Source organism: Budorcas taxicolor, chromosome 11 (genome assembly GCF_023091745.1).
Source record: "Budorcas taxicolor isolate Tak-1 chromosome 11, Takin1.1, whole genome shotgun sequence".
NCBI lineage: Eukaryota > Metazoa > Chordata > Mammalia > Artiodactyla > Bovidae > Budorcas > Budorcas taxicolor.
The window spans coordinates 15,991,888-16,015,311 of record NC_068920.1 but is presented as its reverse complement, the minus strand read 5'-3'; the positions used below and the strand labels follow the sequence as shown (position 1 = coordinate 16,015,311).

Genomic DNA, 23,424 nt, shown 5'->3' with positions numbered 1-23,424 from the left:
GAATGCTGCTTTGAAATGTTGGCTAAACTACTTATTAACCCTAAGGACAATAGCGTAGTAAGTAAAAAATCACTTAGAAAGTTCAGAAGATTCAGAAAGTTATCATTTAACCACCTGCTCAAGTCACATACAAGTTCAAAATAACGGCATGCTTTTCTTCCTCAGCCCAATGGAGCATTCATTTTGCTTTCCAGGTCAGTAAGACTATTCACATCGCTCCCAACATTTTATTAGGAATATTTTTAAACATAAAGCTCAGCTGAAAGAATTTTATAGAGAACACTTGTAACCTGCCTGTTAGGTCCTACTATTAACAGTTTACGGTATTTGCTTTGTCATAAATCTATGTATCTATCTATCCACCAACTCATCTTATTTTTGGTGCAATTCAGTTCAGTTTAGTCGGTCAGTCGTGTCCAACACTTTGCGACCCCATGAACCGCAGCATACCAGGCCTCCCTGTCCATCACCAACTCCCAGAGTCCACCCAAACCCATGTCCATTGTGTCAGTGATGCCATCCAACCATCTCATCCTCCATTGTCCCCAATCAGAGTAAACTGCAAACATTACTACTCTTCTGCAATAAATAAAACTTTTGTTGTTTAACTTCTGTTCTCTGAATTTTTACCCAAAGACCCTGAAGATCAAAGAGAAGCTTTTAGCTCTTTCTGTGGGTGGCTTATCTTCCCAGTCCCTCATACCCAAGCATTGACACTTTAATTACAGTGGTGCCTAACCTGTGCCCTTGAGTTCCTAGAAAGTAAAAAAGGGAATTTTTACAAATCCAGTTATCTTTCATAAATTCTCGTACTTGAGATGGAAAAGACTCCTGGTGGAAGAGTGAAAAAAAGTCCCTCAGAAAAATAAGTAATATAACCTATGTCTACATACCTAGATTACCATCTATGCAGCAAAACGGCACCTTTAGTAACATGACAGCCACAGAGCATACCGATGGTCTCTGCTTTTGGATACGAAATATTCCCAGAAAGACCATCACTGCTGTCCCAAACTTTGGGATTTAGAGGCAGAAACTGCAGTGAGAGAAGCCGTTGAGGAGTGAAGTCAAGTTTTCTAGCTGGCAAATGGATATGAGCAAAGCCAGAGACTGCCTTACTAAGACTGACAAAGCAACCATTCACTGTGTGTGTTTCACCGTGTATAGTTTTCAAGCTTAAGGAACACGATCTGCCGTTGTAATGACAAACCCGGGTACAATGGTGTTCTATTAAGATTTGTTTTGCCTCCATTTTCGTGTCTATTGTTTTATTTATGTTTACGTTTTAATTGATGTTTTGACCATGTGTTTGCCCTGAGGAGATTTTGTGAAGGTTTCCATTTTGAAACACATTTTAAAAATAATATATTTAATATACAGTAAGCCAAAATCTTCTTGTGTATGTATCCAGAAGGAAAATGTTACTGGTGCACTAAAACTTCATTTTAAATGTCTATCCATTAGTATGATAAACAAACCAAAGATGTGATCTTACTCGAGAGAAAGAACCTCAGTCTGGGGAGAGCCAATAGAAGGAACTAATTCTCAGATCCAAGTGTTGCCGAACAGAGAGGAAGGAGGGAGAAGACTGGAGCAAATGTGAACTGGGCAGTGTTACATCAGCTCAGGGCTAGGAACAGCACATGGAGGGAAAAGCCTCTCAATGACCAGTCTGAGAAGGTGGAGGCTGGCGTATTTATATTGGTCAACTCAACCTAAGAGCTGGTGTCATAAGGAAATGAAATAGAGGAAAGAGGCAGAGAACTGACTTTAAAATGTTATTGTCTGATTTTTAAAATGTCTCAGCTCTCTGGGTTTCTTTCGCTGAAAACAATTAAGTGCTCTCAGATCCCCAAGAATCTAGGAGATAAGAGTGTGGCTATCCTAGCCTTCCGAAGGAGGGAGATTTGTTGCCTCTGTGCGCAATCTGAGTGATCAAGACTTGTGTCTTTCTCAATAGTCAGGCAAATGCATCCTGTTTTAATTTGAGCCTCAGACACAGGGAAGCTATTTAGAGCAGCTATTTGTCTACAATGAAGTTAGTAAAAATAAATGCTCATTACTTTCCGTGTTGCCATTCATATAACCTTACAGGAATTCTCCATAGGCTGGCAAATTTTAGTACTTATCTGCAAGGCTACTTTGCAACCACGGAATCTGAAGTGCAATTATTATATGAATACTTAAATCAATCTTTCATGCTTATATTTCTGTCTCCAAGATGTTCAGATGGAAGTGGGTATCACACAAAGGATAGAAGGACAGGTGTAACTTAGTAGAAAAGATGAAAAAAAAGAACAACACTTGCCTTTTAATCAATGCTTCTGGAATGAGGTATTTAAATAAAAATCGACCGAAATGATGGCTCAGTTGATGAGGAAAGATAGCTTCCTCCCATCCCCTCTGTTTACGCATACTATTGTTTCAGCCCATGATGTTTTGTTTACTTTGGAAGGAAATATTTTACCCCCTCTGAGATAATTAATTTTTGTCAGCTTCACTGTTTATAAGGGAAACTGAGAAACTGTTAATTGAAATACAGAATGAGTCACTGTTTTCAGTAATTTTTGGCAGCATTCTAATTTGTGTCAATCCCAGCCTAATTATTAGATTTTTTGGAAGCAGAAAGCATATTTGATTTTTCTCTTACTAAATTTTTCTCCTGTGTTTTCAAAAATATGTACTGCCTGACAAAGGTTATGTAATTTATGTCAACCTGAGGTGAAATGCCAGTACCTCTGGAGTACCAAGAGGTTTATGGCGTCACACCTGGCTCTTCACAGTAGCTCCATATTTAGAAAGCTCACAGAATACAGTCTTCCTCTTTTCCACATTCCTACCCCTCTGCCCTGACCAAACAATGTGATTCTTTCAAAGACCTTTTAGCTGGTATTAAGCCACAGTATGTGGCCCATCACTAATGACATCACTGAAGTGAACTTCCCAGAAGCCATCAGGGAGAACTCATATGGAAATCCAATTGAATGTCACTTGCAAAGGGCAGGCTCCTAGAAGAGGCGACCAGTCATGCATTCCTGAGTTATTTGTCGTAAAAGCATTAATCACTGTGAACTCATTTGCTCCCCATGCAAACACACCACACTGTAGCACAGGAATTCTGTTCCAAGCGATCATTAACGTAGAGAACAGAAGCTGCTGACTGTGGGCAGGGAAAATAAACTGCATCAGATCAGTGGCCAGTATAATGGGACTGTTAATGGTTCCTAATAGAAGTCGGACCTTCCTGACGGAGTGAAGGCGGAGCAGAGAGGCAGGCAGCTCTACTGGGCAGACAGCCCCATCTCTGGCCTGCTGGAGGATGAAAGGGGCATCAGTGTCAGTCACAGAGTATTGCTAGGGCTCTGAGGTGGCCATCGCTGGGAGCATGGGCAGCAACTATGGGTTGAGGAGGGACCTGTGGAGACGCAACCACACTCCAGCCGGTCGCCCGCCGCAGGCAAGGTTGCCGTTGGACATCTGGCGCTGTGGACATCCGGCGCTGTAGATGTCCCAGAACCTTGAACTCACCCCACTCCACACTGGGTCACCATTGACAGGGAGGATGGCAATCACAGGGACAATGGCACAGCCGGGCACGGGAGCATGTGATGCGGCTCTGTGACATTCCGAAGCCCCGGCCACTGCTGTGATTGAGGTGCTGACACGGCTGTGCTGGGGCTCAGCAGTGGGGGTCGGATAGAGCTGGCGGATGCATCTATTGATGCGAGAGGCTCCCAAGAGCTGAGGGAACTGGGGAGCAGGGATGGAAGAGGGATGCTCGCTCTAAACGTAAACAGTGTAAAATACTAACACTGCGGGATGTTTGCCAATAAGCACAGAGTACCACAGAGGAACTGAATAAACGCGTTTAATAGATGAAAGGACGTTGCCAGTAGACTCCAGTCACCTTTCCCAGATGAGTTCCCAGAAACCAGAGTGGAGTGGGACACGGCAGTCTTTGTGCCAGAAAACACCACTCATCCTCGATTATGTCGTTTAGTAAAACCTAGTGTTCAAGAGTTTGAAAGATGTGAGAAAACAGATGGTTATAAAGAAGGAGGTGAAGCAGGGAAGGCGCGGGGAGAGGACAGTTTTCAGAGGAGCCTCTCCCCGCCCCCTGCCCAGCACCCGTCACTGTCAGCAGGACCGTCCCTCGGAGCCAGGAGCCCCGTGGCGAGCAGAGACGGGCTGATGGCTTCTCGGCCTCTCGCCCACAGAGGCAACGAACACGTGCCGAGTGCTAGACTCCAGGCACTGGGTATAAATGCAGCGGCATTGCGGGAGCGAAACCAGCGAGAGGGAAATTCAGAGACAGTGGCGTGGAAGACTGCGCTGGCTGCGAACAGCGTGGACGAGATGAACCCGGGCGGGTGGGGGGTAGGCGGAGACACGCTCCACAGACTGTCGAGGCATGAACAGGGGTGTGAAGGGGGAGCAGGCACGCTGAGTGCAAAGAGGGACGGAAACAGCCTGGGTCAGTGACAGAGTGTTGCATGTGCGTGCGTGCATGTGTGTGTGTGTGTGTGTTAGGATAGCGGAGCAGCAGGCAATACGCAAGGCCAGAAGGGTGGTCGCGTGTTACAAAGAGCCTTGGTAGTCAGACAGAGGAGTCCGGATCGATGTGGCGGGCAGTAGAGACCCACTGTAAGCCCTTGGCGTCTGAGGAGCAGAGCCAAGCCAAGTTCTGGAAAGTTTCATCTGGTGTCTATGTAGGAGGGGAGACTGGAGAGAAAGAGAGAATTGGAGGGGTTGCTGCGGGCAGCTGGGGCGCCCTGACTTGACGAGCTCTCACGCTTCCTCCTGCAGCACACGTTCATCCTGCCCTTCTCGCTAGTCGAGGTCATCCTCAGACCACACAGCTACCCGTTGAGGAAGAAAGGACTCACTCTGTTGACTGCTGCTGGGCTCACCTATGTCAGCAGGTAAGACTGGCAGAGAGGAAAATCAACTTGGACTGGTCATTCCAGACTCTGAGGAATATTCCAGAAGCAGCACACTGTTCTATAAGTGTGCCTTTATCTTGGGACAGCAAGGATTTTACCATCTTTTAATTTGCAAGAAAAAATGAATCTTATTGCTTGCTTTTGCCGCCCATGGAAACATCACTTGCCCGAGAATACGCAGGTATGCATGCGTGCACACACACAGCAGGTCACGAGCTCTCCCACCCCCTCCATGAAGAATTCATCAATGTAAAGCTATGCATGTTACCTTCCCTAGAAAAACATTGATCTTTGGTTCCATCTGTAATTAAAATGTCTGAATGGTTGAATGAGCTAGGGCATCTAAATATATTCCATCTGAAAAGTCATTTGACAGATTGAGCAGCCAAGGTTTGGTCCATCCCTCTTGCCTGGATCACCGTGGGCTTATTTGCATCAACATCTGGCACTCGAGCACCAAGAGGGCATTTGAGCAACTGCCCAGGGGCTTGCAGAACAGCCTAGCTGGAGGCCTGGGAGATAATTCAAGGAGCTGGCCTAGATTTCATCATTCAGCCACCTGGCGACACTAATTCTCAGAAATTTTGCCCAGTGTCTGTAGTCAAGGGAAAGTGCTTGGCCATGCACCCGGTAACTGGAAACCCCCCTTTCCATTCCACAGCCTTCTCATCCATGGCCAAGCTCTGGCTGTACTGGGAGGGGCGTGCCAAGCAAAATACCTGCAGATTGCATGTAAATCACGGTGTTCCTACTCTAGCCTCGACTCACCTGAGCTTCTCACATCTGCCAATCTGGCTAACTCCCCAACCCCCACTGGGGGAAAGTTTCACAGGGCAGTGCACTGGTAGAGACAAAAGCCTGGAAGAGAACACAGTCCACAGGATTGGTCTCCAGCAGCACCTGCTTCCCCAGCCTTTGTCTTAGAGCCGTAAGCTTTGTGCCCAGAACTCAGGTGCTGGTTCCTCTCTAGCCTTCCCTTCCCTTTTGCAAGATATGTTCCTCCCACACTTCTGCAGCCTTCTTTCCCAGAGGACAAAGTCCCTTCAGGTTTCTCCTGTCCCTAAGAAATCACTCGCTCAATAAATCCACCCCAGCTCTCCACTGACCTACACTGCTCACTAGCCTGGGCCTCTGCCTTTTAACAAAGGACGTTTTGAGAGAATAAAGCATAAATTGGGGACCTGCTGGTAGCTGAGGTCTGGAGCATGGTGTCGAGGAGGATTCTGGGGCCCTAAAAGACTTGTGCTATCACCTAGCAATATCTGCCAATAGCATGTAACTGGAGAGTGGTGTTGGAAAAGACTCTTGAGAGTCTCTTGGACTGCAAGGAGATCCAACCAGTCCATTCTAAGGGAGATCAGTCCTGGGTGTTCATTGGAAGGACTGATGCTAAAGCTGAAACTCCTATACTTTGGCCACCTCATGCGAAGAGTTGACTCATTGGACTGATGCTGGGAGGGATTGGGGGCAGGAGGAGAAGGGGACAACAGAGAATGAGATGGCTGGATGGCATCACTGACTCAGTGCACATGAGTTTGGGTAAACTCCGGGAGTTGGTGATGGACAGGGAGGCCTGGCGTGCTGTGATTCATGGAGTCGCAAAGAGTCGGACACGACTGAGGGACTGAACTGAACTGAACTGGAGAGTGGTGGGACATGTACTGTGTATTTTCTAAGTCTGGCTTAACCAAAGAAATAAATCCCTAACTACAGAATATCTAGGACCTGGGGTGGGGTAAGCATATGCATAAAAGATTCATTTTTTTCTCTTGTGTGTGTTGAGAAGAAGCAGGATGGTAGCTGCACATGAATTTCCGTACTGGTTTTTTTTTTTTTTTTTGGTGGACTTTCAGCTGATTTTATTCTTTCTTGCCAAGGGTAACTTTGAGACTTTGTATATAAGATAGGATTTTTGGTCTATTAATTTTTTTCTGCCTAAGGACTTGGGAGTTGATCATCAATCCTCATATCTACCCTCACTCTTTCTCCTCAGAAACCCAGGAGGTCAAACAGCACCTGAGGCCACTGGTATTTGGAGAAAACTGTGATGCCCATAAAGATGAAACACAGTGGTCAAGAGGGTTTGGCTCTTAGCTGCCCGGGCATGTACCCTGACATGCAGGGAATGTGGGTGTTGGAGAAAGGAGGTGTAACAAGAAGGCACTTATTCCTCACTGCCAGGCATTGAGCAAGGGTATGAGGACGCAGAGACATACAAAATACCAGGCTGCCTTCAAGAACTGCCTGAGGCAGAGGAAGGAAAAGAGACGATGGTCAGACAGGGTGATGAGACTCTCAGAGGGACAAGCGCAGGGTGCTGGGGGATGTCGAGGACTGGCTTCTCAAGGGAGGCGGTGTCTAAGCTGAGACTCGAAGAATGAGTAGAAGTTAAGTCAACAGCAATGTGGGAAAGAGCGTCAGGCAGAGGGAAGGGCATGTCTGAAAGGCTGGAGGAGCTGAGGGCGTGGCTGAACTGGAAGACAGGAAGGAATTAGATCAAGAATCCACATCAGTGGGTTCAGACTTCTAAACGGAAGGGGTTTTCTCTGTGAAAGTTTTCGCAGACAGGTGAAATGACGTGGCTTGTGGAAGAAAGATGACTAGAAAGATGATTCTGGCTGAAAAGTGTGGAAATTAAAGAGGAACAAGACAGGGAAGCCGGTCTGCGGCATTTGCAGTAACTCAGGAGAGTTGGTGTTGGCTTACAGATGGCGATAGCAATCAATCTCCAAACAGAATCAGAGAGGGTGGGTGGTGGAAGGCTCAGCGGATTAAATGACATGGCCAAGGTCACATGGCGAGGGAAAATCAAAGCTGAGACTTAAATCAAGGACTTTCAAATCCAGTTCTCTTTTCAGTGTATTCAGATGGCCAAGAATTTGTTCACTCCCTGTTTGGGGCTTCCCTGGCGGTTCAGATGGTAAAGAATTTGCCTGCAATATGGGACACCCAGGTTCGATCCCTGAGTCTGGAAGATCCCCTGGAGAAGGGAATGGCCACTCACTCCAGTATTCTTGCCTGGAGAATCCCATGGCAGAGAAGCCTGGACTAACACTGTAAAACATACGCTACTACTTGCTAGAGGGTGAGAATGCAAACAATCTTACCATCATCTCTAGAGTCTAAGAGCTTGCATGAAGTCATTCTTGGGTCTGTGCTCAAACTGTACGTTACCGTGAAATAATGGAGCAAATGAAGGGAAGGGACGGAGCCCTATCACCAGCAGGAATGTAGGCTGGTGGACCCTGACAGGGAGTTGAAGTGATTTGGGATTTGGGTTGTCTTATCATTAATGAGGGGCTTCCCAGGTGGCTCACTGGTAAGTAAGCTGCCTGCCAATGCAAGAGATAGGAGTTCGACCCCTGGGTCAGGAAGATCCCCTGGAGAAGGAAATAGCAACCTGCTCCAGTATTCTTGCCAGGGAAAACCCACAGACAGAGGAGCCTGGTGGGCTACAGTCCACAAGGTCATGAAAGAGTCGGACACAATTTAGTGATGAAACAACAATAACAGCTCGTTAAGGAAGTACAAAATCAGCACTCTGGACAGTAGGCCTCATTTTTGCTGGAATGGACCAAAGGCACCTGTACGCCAGCTTTCTATGCTGCCCTCCTGTTTGACAGCTCCCCACTCTGGCTGTTCCCTCACCAGGGGAGCTCAGATTCATTGCTGCCAGCTGCCTCGACCCTTACATAACACTCTGGGGGGCACATGGGCCTTCTCAGCCACAGATGGCCATCAACAAGTCCCACAGACTGTGGATATCCATGGAGATATTTTAGGGTCATCTGTCAGGCGTGTCTGTTTGGATGCTCAAATAGGGAAACCGCATAGCAGGAATGAGGTAAAGAATATGATCCCGAGCCAGAGAGAGCGTGGGAAACCAACATGAGTCAAAAAAATGGCAACAACCCTGACCCAGGGAAGCATTTCTCTGCTGAAACCACATTACAATGACTTAAAAATAGTCCCCAAGACCATGGGGACGGCCTCCTATGTGGCACTTGCTTTTTTGTTATTTTTCAGATTGCAAAATTGGAGGGTTGGCCCCGAAGAGGGAAAATAAAGCTTCGCAAAGTAGTAATAACTGTAAATCTTTCATTTCCTTTGGAAAGCATTAGTCATCTATAAATATGGTGGCCCACTCACTCCTCCCTTCTCTCTCGCCCCGGAACACCTCACCTAACTCTCTCTGAGGCTGTGCTGAAGAGCAGAAAAACAGAAATGTTCCTCCTGCTGGCTTTTATTCACTCTTTTATTGAACAAATATTTCCCCTAACACAGGACTGGTCCGGCTGGGAAAAGCAAAGTTACATAAGGCCAAGCCCCAGCCTGGAGGGGGTTTGTACTTAATAAGTGGAGATGAGCCATGCATACAAATTATAAGAACACAAGATAGGAAGTGATAAAATGTCATAACAAGTACAAGGAGCCAACAGGAACACAAGGAGGAAGCGGTTACGTCTGGCTGGGCCATGTGGGAAGGACTTCATCAAAGGTGTCGTTGGATCTGGGCTCTCAAGGACTGGCTGGGTTGGAGCAGCAAAAAAAAAAAAAAAAAGAGAGAGAGAGAGAGAGAGAGAAACTGAACAACACAACCCAATTGCAAAGCCAAGAGGACACAGATCATGTTAAAGCAATGGTTTCACTTTAGCCGGACCTACTAGTGAAAGAAACTAACAGGAAATGACCCTGAAACTGCCCACTCACAGTCTTGCAGATGGCAGGCTGGAGGGGGTTGGACACGCTATAGACTATGTGAGATGTGCCTGTTGCTGCTGTTTGTTTGCCGTGCCGTTGGCAGTGAGAATCGTAACTTGGCCAGAGAGTCATGCTTTAAAAAAACGATCTTGACAACAGTACCTATAATGGATTGAAGCGGCAAGACGTAGAAAGCAAGAATCAAGCAATGTCCAAATAAAAAGTCATCCAGAAGACTCTGAAGTAATCTAGTTCAGCCGCAATGGTTTATTCGTCATCCAAGGATATTTCGCAATTTCAGTGTCACCCCACGTCAGGATGCTTGGAACATCCTTCTGCAAGGGGCCTAGTCCTCCAAGACCTCCATCTCCAAGGGATCTTAATAACTCAGTGAGTGTTCACACATGGCCCTGTGTACACTGTCCTGAGCATTCCTCTCCCTCATGGACTGTAAAGTCACAGTACCCAACCTCCGGGATCCAACACCCCCACAGGGACCTGCCTTAAAGTCAGCTTACACCCCGCCGCTGTCCCGGCCCACACTGCCCCTGCCCATCAGTCTCCGCTGTTGGCAGAAGTAGGATGCTGCTGCTGCTACTGCAGCAGCCCCAGCTGCCTGCAGCACACCAACACCTTGCTCTTGATAGACCAGAAATCCGCTGGTGCAGTAGGTGTCTCTGCCAGCGTGTCCAGTATTCCATGCCAGGCGCAAGTGTCACAGAGATAGGCAGCTATAACCCAGCCTGGGGAGAGAGATCTGGAAAGTCACTGCTCAACTGCAGTTCTTATGGGGAAAGAAATGATTTTTTTCTTCTGTTCTGTGCTCACTCGGGTGTAATAACCCTCTAAGTTTCTGCATCCATTTACACATGCATAGTTACACACATAGACATCTTACCCAGAGAAGACGTTAGAAACTGCCAGAAGGGCGAACTGAGCTGAGTTCCAGGACCAGCCTCCTTGTTATACACGCACCAACAATCCTCTCCTACCCCCTCTGGTGCACTGTGTAAATTCCCTCCCAGAGCCACTGTGACCCTTTCCTGAGATGTGACCTTAGGCCAAGACCATCTAGATGGCACCATTGTTTTACAGCCTACAAAGTTGGGGTCAGAATCCTAGCCTCATTTTCCACAGAAGAACTCCTTAGCCCTTATGTAAATTAATATAGGAAAATAAATATGAAGATGCCACACAGCTTCCCCTGTTATCAGGATCTGGGGTCCAGGCCAGCCTATATGCAAATTGAAGAGGAATGGAAATGGAGGGCTAGGCGTGGAAATGAGTGTCTACACTTTTCATCCTTCCTGTGCAAATCTCAACTCCTGCTCTCCCAAAATGCCTGTTACAAAAGTAAGAGATAAGAAGAGGTTGAAAAGGGATATAGCTGTACAATTAAGAATGAGGGACATACCTGAGATATATTGTTGGTGGAACAGAATGGGGTTTTATGGATTGATTGGTGTGTAGTAGGCTAATGAAAAGGAAAAATCAAGGAGAATTCTCAGGATTTTCAGCTGGTGAACTGAGAAGATGGTGATTCCATTAAAAGATATGGAAAAGTTAGAAAATAAATAGTTTTGGGGTATAATGTTAAGAAGCCAATTTAAAAGCCCATATCTGGGTCCCATTCCAGAAGATTCTGGTTTAATTGGTTCAGGATATGTCCTGGGCATCAGAATTTTTAGAATCCCCAAGGCAACTCTGGACTCAGCCTGGTGGCTCAGACGGTAAAGAATCTGCCTGCAATGCAGAAGACCCAGGTTCAATCACTGTGTCGGGAAGAGCCCCTGGAGAAGGGAATGGCTACCCACTCTAGTATTCTTGCCTGGAGAATTCCATGGACGGAGGAGACTGGGGGACTACATTCAGTCCATGGGGTCACAAAGAGTCGTGGCTGAGTGATTAATGCCCTAAAGACAACTCTAAATCTTCAGTCGAAGATGAGCCACTTGTCTAGAGGAACTTGCAATTGGAAATGCAGACCTGGCGGTCTCCAAGGAGGTGGGACTGTGGAGATGCAGGAAGTGGAGCCCCCGTGGTGGGATGAGGTTTCTTAAGAGGCGACAGAGGGAAGAGGAAAGAAGTAGGCAGCAAAGGCTGAGGAAACGCCCTCCTCTAAGGGGCCGAAGGGGCCGCAAAGTAGCCAAGAATGACCAGATGGTAGAAAACCAGGAAGATGCAAGAACCCCATGCCCCTGAGGGAGGAGGAATCTTTGAGGCAGAAGGGAGCCTTCCAGCAAGGGTGGACAACAGTTTTAAATGCTATGAAGAGGCTGCCACCCCTAACAACTCTCATTAATGCTGGTATTTTAAACATCCATCCAGGTAAACTGTTTATCTAACACTCTAGCTTCACAGTTTCTTTTCACTCCTTTAAAAAAAAAAAAATTATTTATTTATTTATGCTTTTTGCTTCCCACCTAAGATTTATTTGAAAGTAAATCATGCAGGAAATTTATTTTTAGGGCACTAGTAGAACTTCACAACTTTATATTAAAAAAAAAATATTTAACTCTCGTAGTTATTAAAGCTAGGAAAGTGAAAGTGTTAGTAGCTCAGTCGTCTCCGACTCTTTGTGACCCCATGGACTGTAGCCTGCCAGGCTCCTCTGTCCATGGAATTCTCTAGGCAAGAATACTGGAGTGGGTTGCCATTTCCTTCTCCAGAGAATATTCCTGACCCAGGGATCAAACCTGGGTCTCCTGCATAGCAGACGAATTCTTTACCGACTGAACTGCCCGGGAAGCTATCATCCTTCATATTTCATTAGGAACAGAAACCCTGGACAGATAGGTGAACTGAGGCAGGAGTTTTGAAGTCAGTACCAGCTCCACCTCCATGCGAAGGAGTCACCAGGTAACAAGTTCTCAGGGGTATTTTCAGTGCAGGAAGTCTTCTGCTAACTTGTCGAATTTATTCGCAAAATGTGAATGCAGACTGTGCTTGCTTTCTGGCATCAGATGTAACTGTGACCCTCTCACAGGGTTATTTATGAAGTCTACGAAAACATGGAACCAGAGGATCCTATCATTCTGTTTATTCTGCTGGTCTCGAAAGATATGACATGAGAATTAAAACGTTGAGAATTATGGGCCTGCAGCCGACCAAACCCTTAGTTATCTACTAACCTCTAACCCAACAGACTTCCACTATTGATAAGATACAGAAAATACAAATTTCATGATCATCATTTGATGCTACAAGATTTAGGATGAGGAGATTATAAAAGATTCATGTTTGGCTACCACTTTATGCCCTCCTAGCCTGACTCACATAGATTCACACGGCAGACAGCTCCATATACAGTATTCATTGCCGAACTGAGGGTCAGAAGCATTGGCCTCTTCAAAGTATTAATAAAATGAGAGGCCAATTAACTGCTATTTGAAAGGCTACTGTTTACACTTCTGCGGTGTTCCTGATGTGTCAGTGGCCAAGGCCTGCCTGTAGAAGCCGCAGCGCACAGCAGTTAAAAGGAAACACTGGTGCTCATAGTGCCACCTCAACAGTCATTTATTTAAAAATAAGGAACTTGGGAAACAGATAACACATATCAGATAAAATCCCCGTCCTCATAGAGGTCCCAGAAGCCCTGAAGGAAGCCAGACGAATATGAGACCAGGGTAAATTCACGGTTGGGGGAGCGCATGGCATGGCAGCCTAATCAGATGGGGGTGGTGGGAACTGTGGGAAGAATGGGCAGGAAACTTTTTCTGGAGAAATGAGCTTTTAAGCTGAAATTCAAACGTGAGGGAGATCCAGCTAGGGACAGAGTGAGAAGTGTGTCCTAGGAACGGTGAAGGTCAGAGTTGTTCCAGAGACGATAGCAGGGTGCAGAAGCTGGAGAGCTTGGTCCGCTCAAGAAACGGAAATGGGTCCGTAACGGTCGGGCTGCAGATCTGAGGACAGGTGGGTGGACGGGTGGACAGGTCAGGGCCAAGTAGGCTGGGGGAGGAGCGTGGGCATTTTCCTGAATCAATGTGGATCCCCTAGGAGGAGGGGGAGTGCTAGGAACAGGTATTTCCCTTTTAGAGACATTATTGAGTTGCTGCAGTATGGAAAGTGGACGGAATGAAGGATCCTGGATTGAAATCATGAAATGAGTGCCCTGCAGAAATACCTAAATAGGATTCCATGGGATCAGATTGGTAGCTAGGGAGGACCTGGGGCTTCCCTCATAGCTCGGTCGGTAAAGAATCTGCCTGCAGTGCAGGAGACCTGGGTTCGATAGCTGGGCCGGCCCCGGAGAAGGAAATGGCAATCCACCGAAGTACTTTTGCGTGGAAAATCCCACAGACAGAGGAGCCTGGCGGGCTACAGCCCATGGAGTCGCAAGAGTCGGACACGACTGAGCAACTAAACCACCACCACCACCACCAACAGGGAGGACCTAACACTGAGGGGGAGGACCAGGACCATTCAGCTGCACACAGGCTAAGTGCCTTTCCCTCCCTCCCCCACGCCTCCCATCTTCCGCCCTCTCCTTCCGTCTCTCCCTCCCTCTCTCTCTTCCCTTTTTACATATATTCTGGCAAGCCATAAAGAGGTAATAGCACCTGAGCATGGCTATCTCTGCACTCAAGCCTCTCTGTGGACCGCCCTGCGTTAAATTGACTGCCGTCTCCCCTGACACTCTATTTGTATTTACATTACTTTCCCCGCCATCAGTTATCACACTTAAAACTTTCTCTGCACCTTCTCTGGGAAAGCACAGACTTCATTAACTTGCCTCAGGAACTTTCCTTTACAAACCTTACTCTGGAGGAAACAAAAAGTAAATAAACAGAAACTTTCCAGGCCTCCAGGGGAACGTCCTTATTTGTAGACTATCTTATATAAATGTGCATGGAAACTAGGAAGCCCTAAATTCAACTCTAGGAAGTAAACAAAGCAAACGAAATGATGCAACCCGTTTGGAGTCTGTTTGGAGCTCCTCACCAACCCCAAACGCCTGGCCTTAGGTACCTGAGGGTATTTGCTTTCTGTCCCTAAAATGTCCCTTTCTGTCCCTTTCTCTGTCCTGTCATGCGACGCAGCCAGGCAGGAAAGAAGTGGCATGGGCGTCCTTCTAGAATGCACCCATGGGATACACGTGTCACAGAATTCCAGCATTAGTCATAACGCTAATAACTGTTATTGTTTTCAATCCAGTCCTGTTTTGAGGACATGAAAGCAGCATCTAGACAAGTCCAAGGCAGCAGAGCGGCAGCAGCAGGGCCACAACGAGGGACACACACAGCATGAAATTTACCATTCCAAGTACACAGTTCGGGGGCACTAAAGACATTCTCACTGTTGTGCACCCTTCACCACTATCCTTTTCCAGAATGCTTTTCTTCCCAAACTGAAGTTTTGTACTCCTTACACAGAAACTCCCCATTCCCTCCTCCCCTCAGCCCCATTCTGCTTGGTCTCTGTGCGTTTGATGACCCTAAGCACTTCACATAAGTGGAATCATACAGTATTTATTTGCCCCTTTGTGACTGGCGTATCTTACCTAGTATTCTCAAGTTCCATTCATGTTGTAGCACATGTCAGTATTTCCTTCCTTTTGAGGGTGCCATAGGGCTTCCCTGGTGGCTCAGCAGTAAAGAATCTGCCTGCAATGCAGGAGACTTAGGAGATGTGGGTTTGATCCCTAGGTCGGGAAGATCCCCTAGAGGAGGGCATGGCAACACACTCCAGTATTCTTGCCTGGAGAATCTCATGGACAGAGGAGCCTGGTGGGCTACAGTCCATAGGGCTGCAGAGTCGGGCACGACTGCAATGACTCAGCACACGCACATGCAAGGGCTGCATAATATTTCATTGTGTGTGCACCTGTACCACACTTTATCTGTTCATCCTTAAATGGACCCCTTGGGTTGCTCTCATATTTTAATTATTGTGAGTAATGCTGGTACTCATAGAACATAGGAGTACAAATATCTCTGAGTCTTTGCTTTCAATTCTTTTGAGTCTGTGCCCAGAAGTGGAATTGCTGGATCATATGGTAATTCTAGGTTTAATTTTTTGAGGAACTGCCACACTGATAGCAGTTACACCATTTTACATTCCCACTGACAACAGTGCCCAGGGGTTCCAATTTCTGCGCATTCTCTTCCACACCTGATGTGTTTTCTTTCTTTCTTTTTTTTATAGAAGATAGTCTAATGAGTATGAAGGTAGTATCTGACCGCAGTTTTAATTCACTTTTCCCTAATGACTTGTGACACTGAGTATCTTCTCCTGCATTTGTTGACCACATGTATATCTTCTTTATTGAGAGATCTATTCAAGTCCTTTTTCCATTTTTCACTGGATTTTTTATTTCCTGTTGAGTTCTAGGAGTTCTTTATAAATTTGCATATTCCGGATAATCATCTTTTATCAGATGCATGATTTGTAAATATTTTCCCCATTCTGTAAGTTGCCTTTTATATTCTGTTGGTTGTGTCCTTTGATATTAGAGGTGAACTTAGGTTCACCTCCCTCACCTCACCCTAGTCCTGGCCCTGATATTAGCCCTTCTCTCTTCCAACAAAGCATTTGACAAAGTATTTGAAACAACCAAGAATGCTTGGGTTCTAAAAGGTGAATTAAGTGCATGATTTTCATTCCTCCATCTGAACTCCTATGACAACCCGGGATATCCAAATCTCAACATCGTTTCTGAAGCATAAGCTAGGCTGTGCTAAGTTTTACAAGGGATGAGTAGCCATAAAGAAATCGCTGAGGCATGCCCGCTGTGCCATTCCTCGGAGAAGAGAAGCTTTTTAACTCTTATAGAATGATAACGATATGCCAGGCACTGTTGTGTGTAATTTGCATGTGTTAAATTAACACCCTTAATCTTTACAATAGCCTTATAAAGTGTATGCCCTGGGCACCCCCACTTTATACAGAGCTTAGCGGGAGAGGAAAGCTTAATAAATTAGTGAAGGCAGCATGGCTGGTAGGAAGCAGAACTAGGATCCGAATCACAGCAGCCTGATTCCGCATTCTGTACTCTTAACCAGCTATAAGCTGTAGCTGCTATATCATCTTCCTCATATTTGAGGAGTTATTTCAGACTCTGGCATCTTCTGACGCAGATTGTTTCCAGCAAACTACATTTTTAGGCTTCACTTAGACATCACGGCTCCTCTGCTAGCATTTCCTTTCCTTCTCTTGGCTGACAGAAATGACTTATATTTTATCGTCACAAGAGCAAAATCTGAGCCTCCTGGAGATCCATCCATTCCTGCTTAATACTCTACCCATGGCTGTTTCCCCGAGCTGAAATCGAGGCCAGCAATTAAGCCCCAGGCCTACTGTATTACAGTAGCAGTGCTTGATCTCTGCCCCTCCTACCCCAACGGGCTTGGGGGAGCTAATGGAAAGCCACATTTAACTCTTGGGGACAGAAAAGCAAACCCCACTTATCTGGCTGAGAGTGAGCATACTGGGCACCATCTTAGCAAGTTCAATGTCTCAGCAGGTCACATCTCTCAGGGGAAGAAATAATCCGTGTTCTCTTACATTTTGTTTAGCTAATGATGTGTACAATATTTTCCCATATTCTTTTACAATCGTTGAATTTTAATGGATTGGGTAAAACGGCCCAGCCCAGTGCATAAAACAGAAGGTCTCAGTGAAACAGTCTAGTTATCCAAGAAATACTCACTTCTGTAGCTTCAGAAAACACCTCAGCTGTTAAAAAAAATGTCCCCTGGGGCTTCTTTTCCTCTGCCTGGATTTCAGAATCTCATTGGTCTTGAAGGGACTACGGCTTTCTCCCTGTTGCTGTCCTAACCATTGTGATTTGTCATTTTTTGCAGGATCCTATGGATCTACTCTGAGACGGGTACATGGGTATATCCTATGTTTGCCAAACTCAGCCCAGTGGCTCTAGCAGCCTTGTTCTCTCTCAGCCACATCTTTGTCATCGGCATCTACCTATTTGGAGAGAAGCTCAACCACTGGAAATGGGGTCAGTGCTTTTCTCTTTTACCTACAGAAACATTTCTTTGTTATGTGTCTTTACTCCTCCTGAAAACAGAAGGGTACCCAAGTAAAGCAGAAGGCAGTAACGTTTGATGCTTTTGTCCAAAGTAGGAAAAAGCCTGGGGGAAGTTCCCACTTTGTCAAAAGACCCCATCAAATTATCTCCCCCATTGCCCCTCCAAACAACACCTCATTTAACTTTACAGCTAAACGCCATCTTGTTTAGAGAGCTTTGGATCCAAAGAGCATAGTGTCACCATCCCCTCCATGAAAAAATGGACTCAGAACCTCCCTCTCTTGAGTGAGGACTTGAGATTCACAAGCTCTTCAATGTCAAGATTTCTTCTTCGACTGAAATGGGTCCAGGTGACCTTCTGAGCTCCTCCCGCCCTCAGCTGTGCCTTCCCTGAAGAGTTACCACCCCTCTCCCACTAGGTTGCTTCTCAGACTTCAGTGAAGTGTTCATCAGGTAAAATCACACCCTGTACTTGAGATTAGAATTCTCGTTGGAGGTTTTAGGCAATGTGAGTATGTCAGAGAGCTGAGCTTTCTAATTATAGGTAGGCAGAACTACGTTGCTTCTTCATAGCAAAAAATAAGCCTAACTTAGTTGGTTTTAAAGTGAAAGATTTCATTCTCCTCCCTGCTTCCCCTACTGCTCCCACCCCCAGAATATTTCCTTTTGGAAAAGTAACCACGGAAAAGTCAGGTTGCGAAATATCCATGATTTGTTACCTACCCCAGGAGAAGTGCAGGAATTCCACTCTGATTTTGTACATAAGGAAGGCAAGAGTCACACACAGTCCCCCACCACACACCCACGAGCCATTCTGTTCTATTAAAATAGAAGTGGCATCTTCCGCCCAATCTATGAACTGGTGTGAAAACATAAGCCTGGGTATGCAAAAAAATTAAAAAGAAAAACCAACAGTCTGAAGGTTCAGTACAAGAGTGTCTATTTCTGAGAGGAGACTGAGACCCTGGAGAAATAAGCATACAGCTTGGCTTTTTCACATATTTTCGACTCTTGGAGAATTTAACTGGTTAAGAAAGCCTCAAAGGCAATATTCTCCTTGAAAGTAAACACTTTAAAAGAAAAAAATGAAATACTAAAAATTACACAAAAAATCAGGATTTCAAATCACAGGAAATTATCCAGAAAAAAAAAAAAAAGTGTTGACATTTCAGATGTGCTGACTTCTGATTCTAACTAGTTTTGGCTTCCTGAAGTTCTGGGTAGGTTTTTGATGCCTTCCCAAAATCTATATTAAAAAAAAAAAAAAGAAAGGAAGGAAGAAAACTAATCCATTTAAAACTTGGCAGAAAATGTGCAGAGAAAAAAGTGATTACTCAGAGCTTGGAAAACAATAACTTTTTAAATCAATTGTATTGAGTTCAGTAGGATTAATTTTAAAATTGACAAGCTACAGTGACTTTTAAACATTTTATTGAATTAAAAAAAAACACAATTTTCACTGCATTCATATTATTGAAATTGCTGTTTTCAACACAAAGCCCTTTTAACAAGCCGAAAGCCCCAGTGAGCAAATGAGTTAGTGTCAACATGTGATCACTCATTTGCATCAGGCATATATGAATATTCATGTTAGCGACAGACACTACCATCAGTGGCTATGTTTCTCTCTTCTCTCTAGATTTTTAACTCCTTAAGAATAGAATGGGTATTATATATGAATTCTATGTAGCATTGGAGTAGGATGTGTTATATTCTGAACTGATCTTAATTATAAATGGTTCAATAAGGAATTAAAAGAGAAATTAGATCACATAAAATTCCAATGGCAGTAAACACTGGCTTGCATGTTCATTCACTCTGTCATGTCCGACTGTTTGTGACCCTGTGGACTGTGGCCCACCAGGCTCCTCTGTCCATGGGATTTTCCAGGCAAGAATACAGGAGTGGGTGGCCATTTCCTACTGTAAGGAATATTCCCGACCCAGGGATTGAAACTGCGTCTCCTGAGTCTCCTGCATTAGTAGGCAGATTCCTTACCACTGAGCCACCTGGGAAGCTAGCCATGTCCCCAGTGAACAGTTAAATCACCTACAACTAAACAGAGCTAAACATGTGAAAACATTTCTCACTTCCTATTTTGCTGAACTTCCTGATGTTCAAGCTGGTTTTAGAAAAGGCAGAGGAACCAGAGATCAAATTGCCAACATCCGCTGGATCATGGAAAAAGCAAGAGAGTTCCAGAAAAACATCTATTTCTGCTTTATTTCCTTTGACTGTGTGGATCACAATAAACTGTGGAAAATTCTGAAAGAGATGGGAATACCAGACCACCTAACCTGCCTCTTGAGAAATCTGTATGCAGGTCAGGAAGCAGCAGTTAGAACTGGACATGGAACAACAGACTGGTTCCAAATAGGAAAAGGAGTACGTCAAGGCTGTATATTGTCACCCTGCTTATTTAACTTCTATGCAGAGTACACCATGAGAAACGCTGGGCTGGAAGAAGCACAGACTGGAATCAAGATTGCTGGGAGAAATATCAATAACCTCAGATATGCAGATGACACCACCCTTATGGCAGAAAACTAAAAAGCCTCTTGCTGAAAGTCAAAGTGGAGAGTGAAAAAGTTGGCCTAAAGCTCAACATTCAGAAAACGAAGATCATGGCATCTGGTCCCATCACTTCATGGCAAATAGATGGGGAAACAGTGGAAACAGTGTCAGACTTTATTTTTGGAGGCTCCAAAATCACTGCAGATGGTGACTGCAGCCATGAAATTAAAAGGTGCTTACTCCTTGGAAGAAAACTTATGACCAACCTAGATAGCATATTCAAAAGCAGAGACATTACTTTGCTGACTAAGGTTCATCTAGTCAAGGCTATGGTTTTTCCTGTGGTCATGTATGGATATGAGAGTTGGACTGTGAAGAAGGCTGAGCACCGAAGAATTGATGCTTTTGAACTGTGGTGTTGGAGAAGACTCTTGAGAGTCCCTTGGAATGCAAGAAGATCCAACCAGTCCATTCTGAAGGAGATCAGCCCTGGGATTTCTTTGGAAGGAATGATGCTAAAGCTGAAACTCCAGTACTTTGGCCACCTCATGTGAAGAGTTGACTCATTGGAAAAGACTCTGATGCTGGGAGGGATTGAGGGCAGGAGGAGAAGGGGACGACCAAGGATGAGATGGCTGGATGGCATCACCGACTCGATGGACATGAGTCTGAGTGAACTCCAGGAGTTGGTGTTGGACAGGGAGGCCTGGCGTGCTGCGATTCATGGGGTCACAAAGAGTCGGACACAACTGAGCGACTGAACTGAACTGATTCTGCTGAAAGCCCCGTAAAGAAAGTGAAAGTGAAAGTCACTGGTCATGCCTGACTCTTTGCAATCCCATGGACTGTGTAGTCCATGGAATTCTCCAGGCCAGAATACTGGAATGGGTAGCCTTTCCCTTCTCCAGGGGATCTTTCCAACCCAGGGACCGAACCCACGTCTCCTGCATTGCAGGCAGATTCTTTACCGGCTGAGCCACCAGGGAAGCCCAAGAATGCTGGAGTGGGTAGCCTATCCCTCTGCAGTGGATCTTCCTGACCCAGGAATGGAACTGGAGTCTCCTGCATTGCAGGCAGGTTCTTTACCAACAGAGCTATCAGGGAAGCCTGAAAGCTCTGTAAGTCTTCCTCAATTGACAGATGAAAGTCTGAGTCTTCAGAAGGCTCACAAGGGTCTCTGTTAGTCAGGCCCTGCCTTGACTCTTGCTCACCTATCTGCGTTAATGCATTCAGGTCCTCAGTGATAAGATGACCTGTAGGAAGGGCAATTGCACAGTTCCGTTTGCCCAGGACTGTCCTGGTTAATGCCTGCTGTGCACATGTGAACAGAGTTTTACCCTGGCCAGGCTTGAACAACACCTCCTTCTACCTCTGAGTCCCTCTCCAAGCCCTCTGTTCTAGATGTATGGAAACATGTAGGTAGCCAGCTCCTCCGTCTGAATTGAGAGCTAACTCTGTTTCTGGCCTTTCCCACGGCCTGAGTGTCCTTGGATGAGAACAGAAATTGAGAGGAGTGCTTTGATGATGTGGTGGGAGGCAGTGGTTAGGAGAAAACTTCTGTGCCTGATTGCCTGGGCTCCTCCCTTGGGCTCAGCACTTACAGACCTGTGACCCTAGGCAAGGCACTCCATGTCCTCGCATTCTGGTTTTCTTTTATGCATCATGGAGACAATTTTAGCTCCCTCCTCATAGGATTCTGGCGGATCAGAAATGACTTGGGAAGTGTCAACTATCAAGAACAGGGTCTGGCACACAGGATTAGTCACTACTCCCATAATAATTACATTATTACTATTGCCGTAATAATTTCATTCTCACCAAGGAAAAATCAGTAACTTTCTTTTCTGTGTGGATATTCCAATCATCTCCTGCAACGGCATGCATACATTATCGGTTTTCTCCAGCTGAAGGTGATTAAAAGTAGCAACCACCTGCTGCTGCTGCTGCTAAGTCGCTTCAGTTGTGTCTGACTCTGTGCACCCCATAGACGGCAGCCCACTAGGCTCCTCTGTCCCTGGGATTCTCCAGGCAAGAACACTGGAGTGGGAGCAACCACCTAACAGAACGCAAATTGACAGAGGTAGTGTAGTTCCTTCTACATTGGAGACGGCGATGGCACCCCACTCCAGTACTCTTGCCTGGAGAATCCCATGGACGGAGGAGCCTGGTAGGCTACAGTCCATGGGGTCGCAGAGAGTCGGACATGACTGAGCAACCTCACTTTCACTTTTCACTTGCATGCATTGGAGAAGGCGATGGCACCCCACTCCAGTACTCTTGCCTGGAGAATCCCATGGATGGAGGAGCCTGGTTGGCTGCAGTCCATGGGGTCACGAAGAGTCGGACACGACTGAAGCGACTTAGCAGCTTAGCAGTGTAGTTCCTAAAGAACTTACAGAGTGAAATGGGAGGTCAGGCTAATTGAGGCTAAAATTAATTGGAATCTCTGCTACTGAAATCCTGAGCTACCCTCACCAGCCAGCCACCAGGTGATCAAGAAGTATCCCTTAGGACCCAGGTCACATGCAGGTGTCTCTCTAGTAGTTGTGCTCAAATGTAACTATGGATTTACAAAATCACTAGGGGAATTTTAAGAATACTAAGTCCCAAGCCCACCCCAGACCAATTAAATCTATCCATGGAGATGGGGACTTAGCATGGGTATTTTTCAAAACTTCTCAGTTATTTTAATTTATAGTCAGGGTCAAGAACCACTGTCACAGAACAGTGCCTCTCAAACTTGTATGCACCTGCAAATCTTGTTAAAATTAGGATCTTGTTAAGATGTAGACTCTCATTCAGTAGATCTGAAGAAAAGCTTGGAATTCTGTCCTTCCAGCATGTGCCCCCAGAGAGACGGACACTGCTGGTCTGAGAACAAGGCCCAATGTGCCACAGGACGCTGGACTCCTCCCAGCTGAGATAATTGAATCTACTAGCTTCCTTGTGCAATATGGTGTTTTCCCAAGTCAGCTGCTTGGACGAGAAGGGTGTTGGTAATGATGGTCATGTCTACACACTTTCTGCCTCCTCATGTGTCATGTCAGTGGGTGAAAATGAGGAGAAGTTTTAGAAGGGCAATAACCATGAGTGACACCAGGAATCAAATGTAAACTTGGAAGTGTGTGACATTCTCTGGGGGTATATAAATGCAGAGAGCAAGCCCTGGGCACCAGGAGACAACCCTGTCAGGCCCGTAGGAAGGTGCTACTAGCCTTCAAAAAGACATTGTGGCTCAGAAAGCTCTCAAGAGGTTCCAGAGGACCAACCTGCTTGAGTTGT

At 45.8% G+C, this 23,424-nt stretch overlaps 1 protein-coding gene across 1 annotated transcript in view; it reads left to right on the top strand.

Moving 5' to 3' along the window:
* ADTRP (androgen dependent TFPI regulating protein) overlaps positions 1–17,990 on the top strand; it is a 65,656-nt gene extending 47,666 nt beyond the window's left edge. Inside the window, exons 6-8 of the mRNA XM_052647467.1 lie at positions 4,807–4,922; positions 17,447–17,598; positions 17,839–17,990. Coding sequence (XP_052503427.1) covers positions 4,807–4,922; positions 17,447–17,598; positions 17,839–17,990 — 420 coding nt within the window. The remainder of the gene's footprint in view (positions 1–4,806; positions 4,923–17,446; positions 17,599–17,838) is intronic.
* Positions 17,991–23,424: the final 5,434 nt, after the last annotated feature.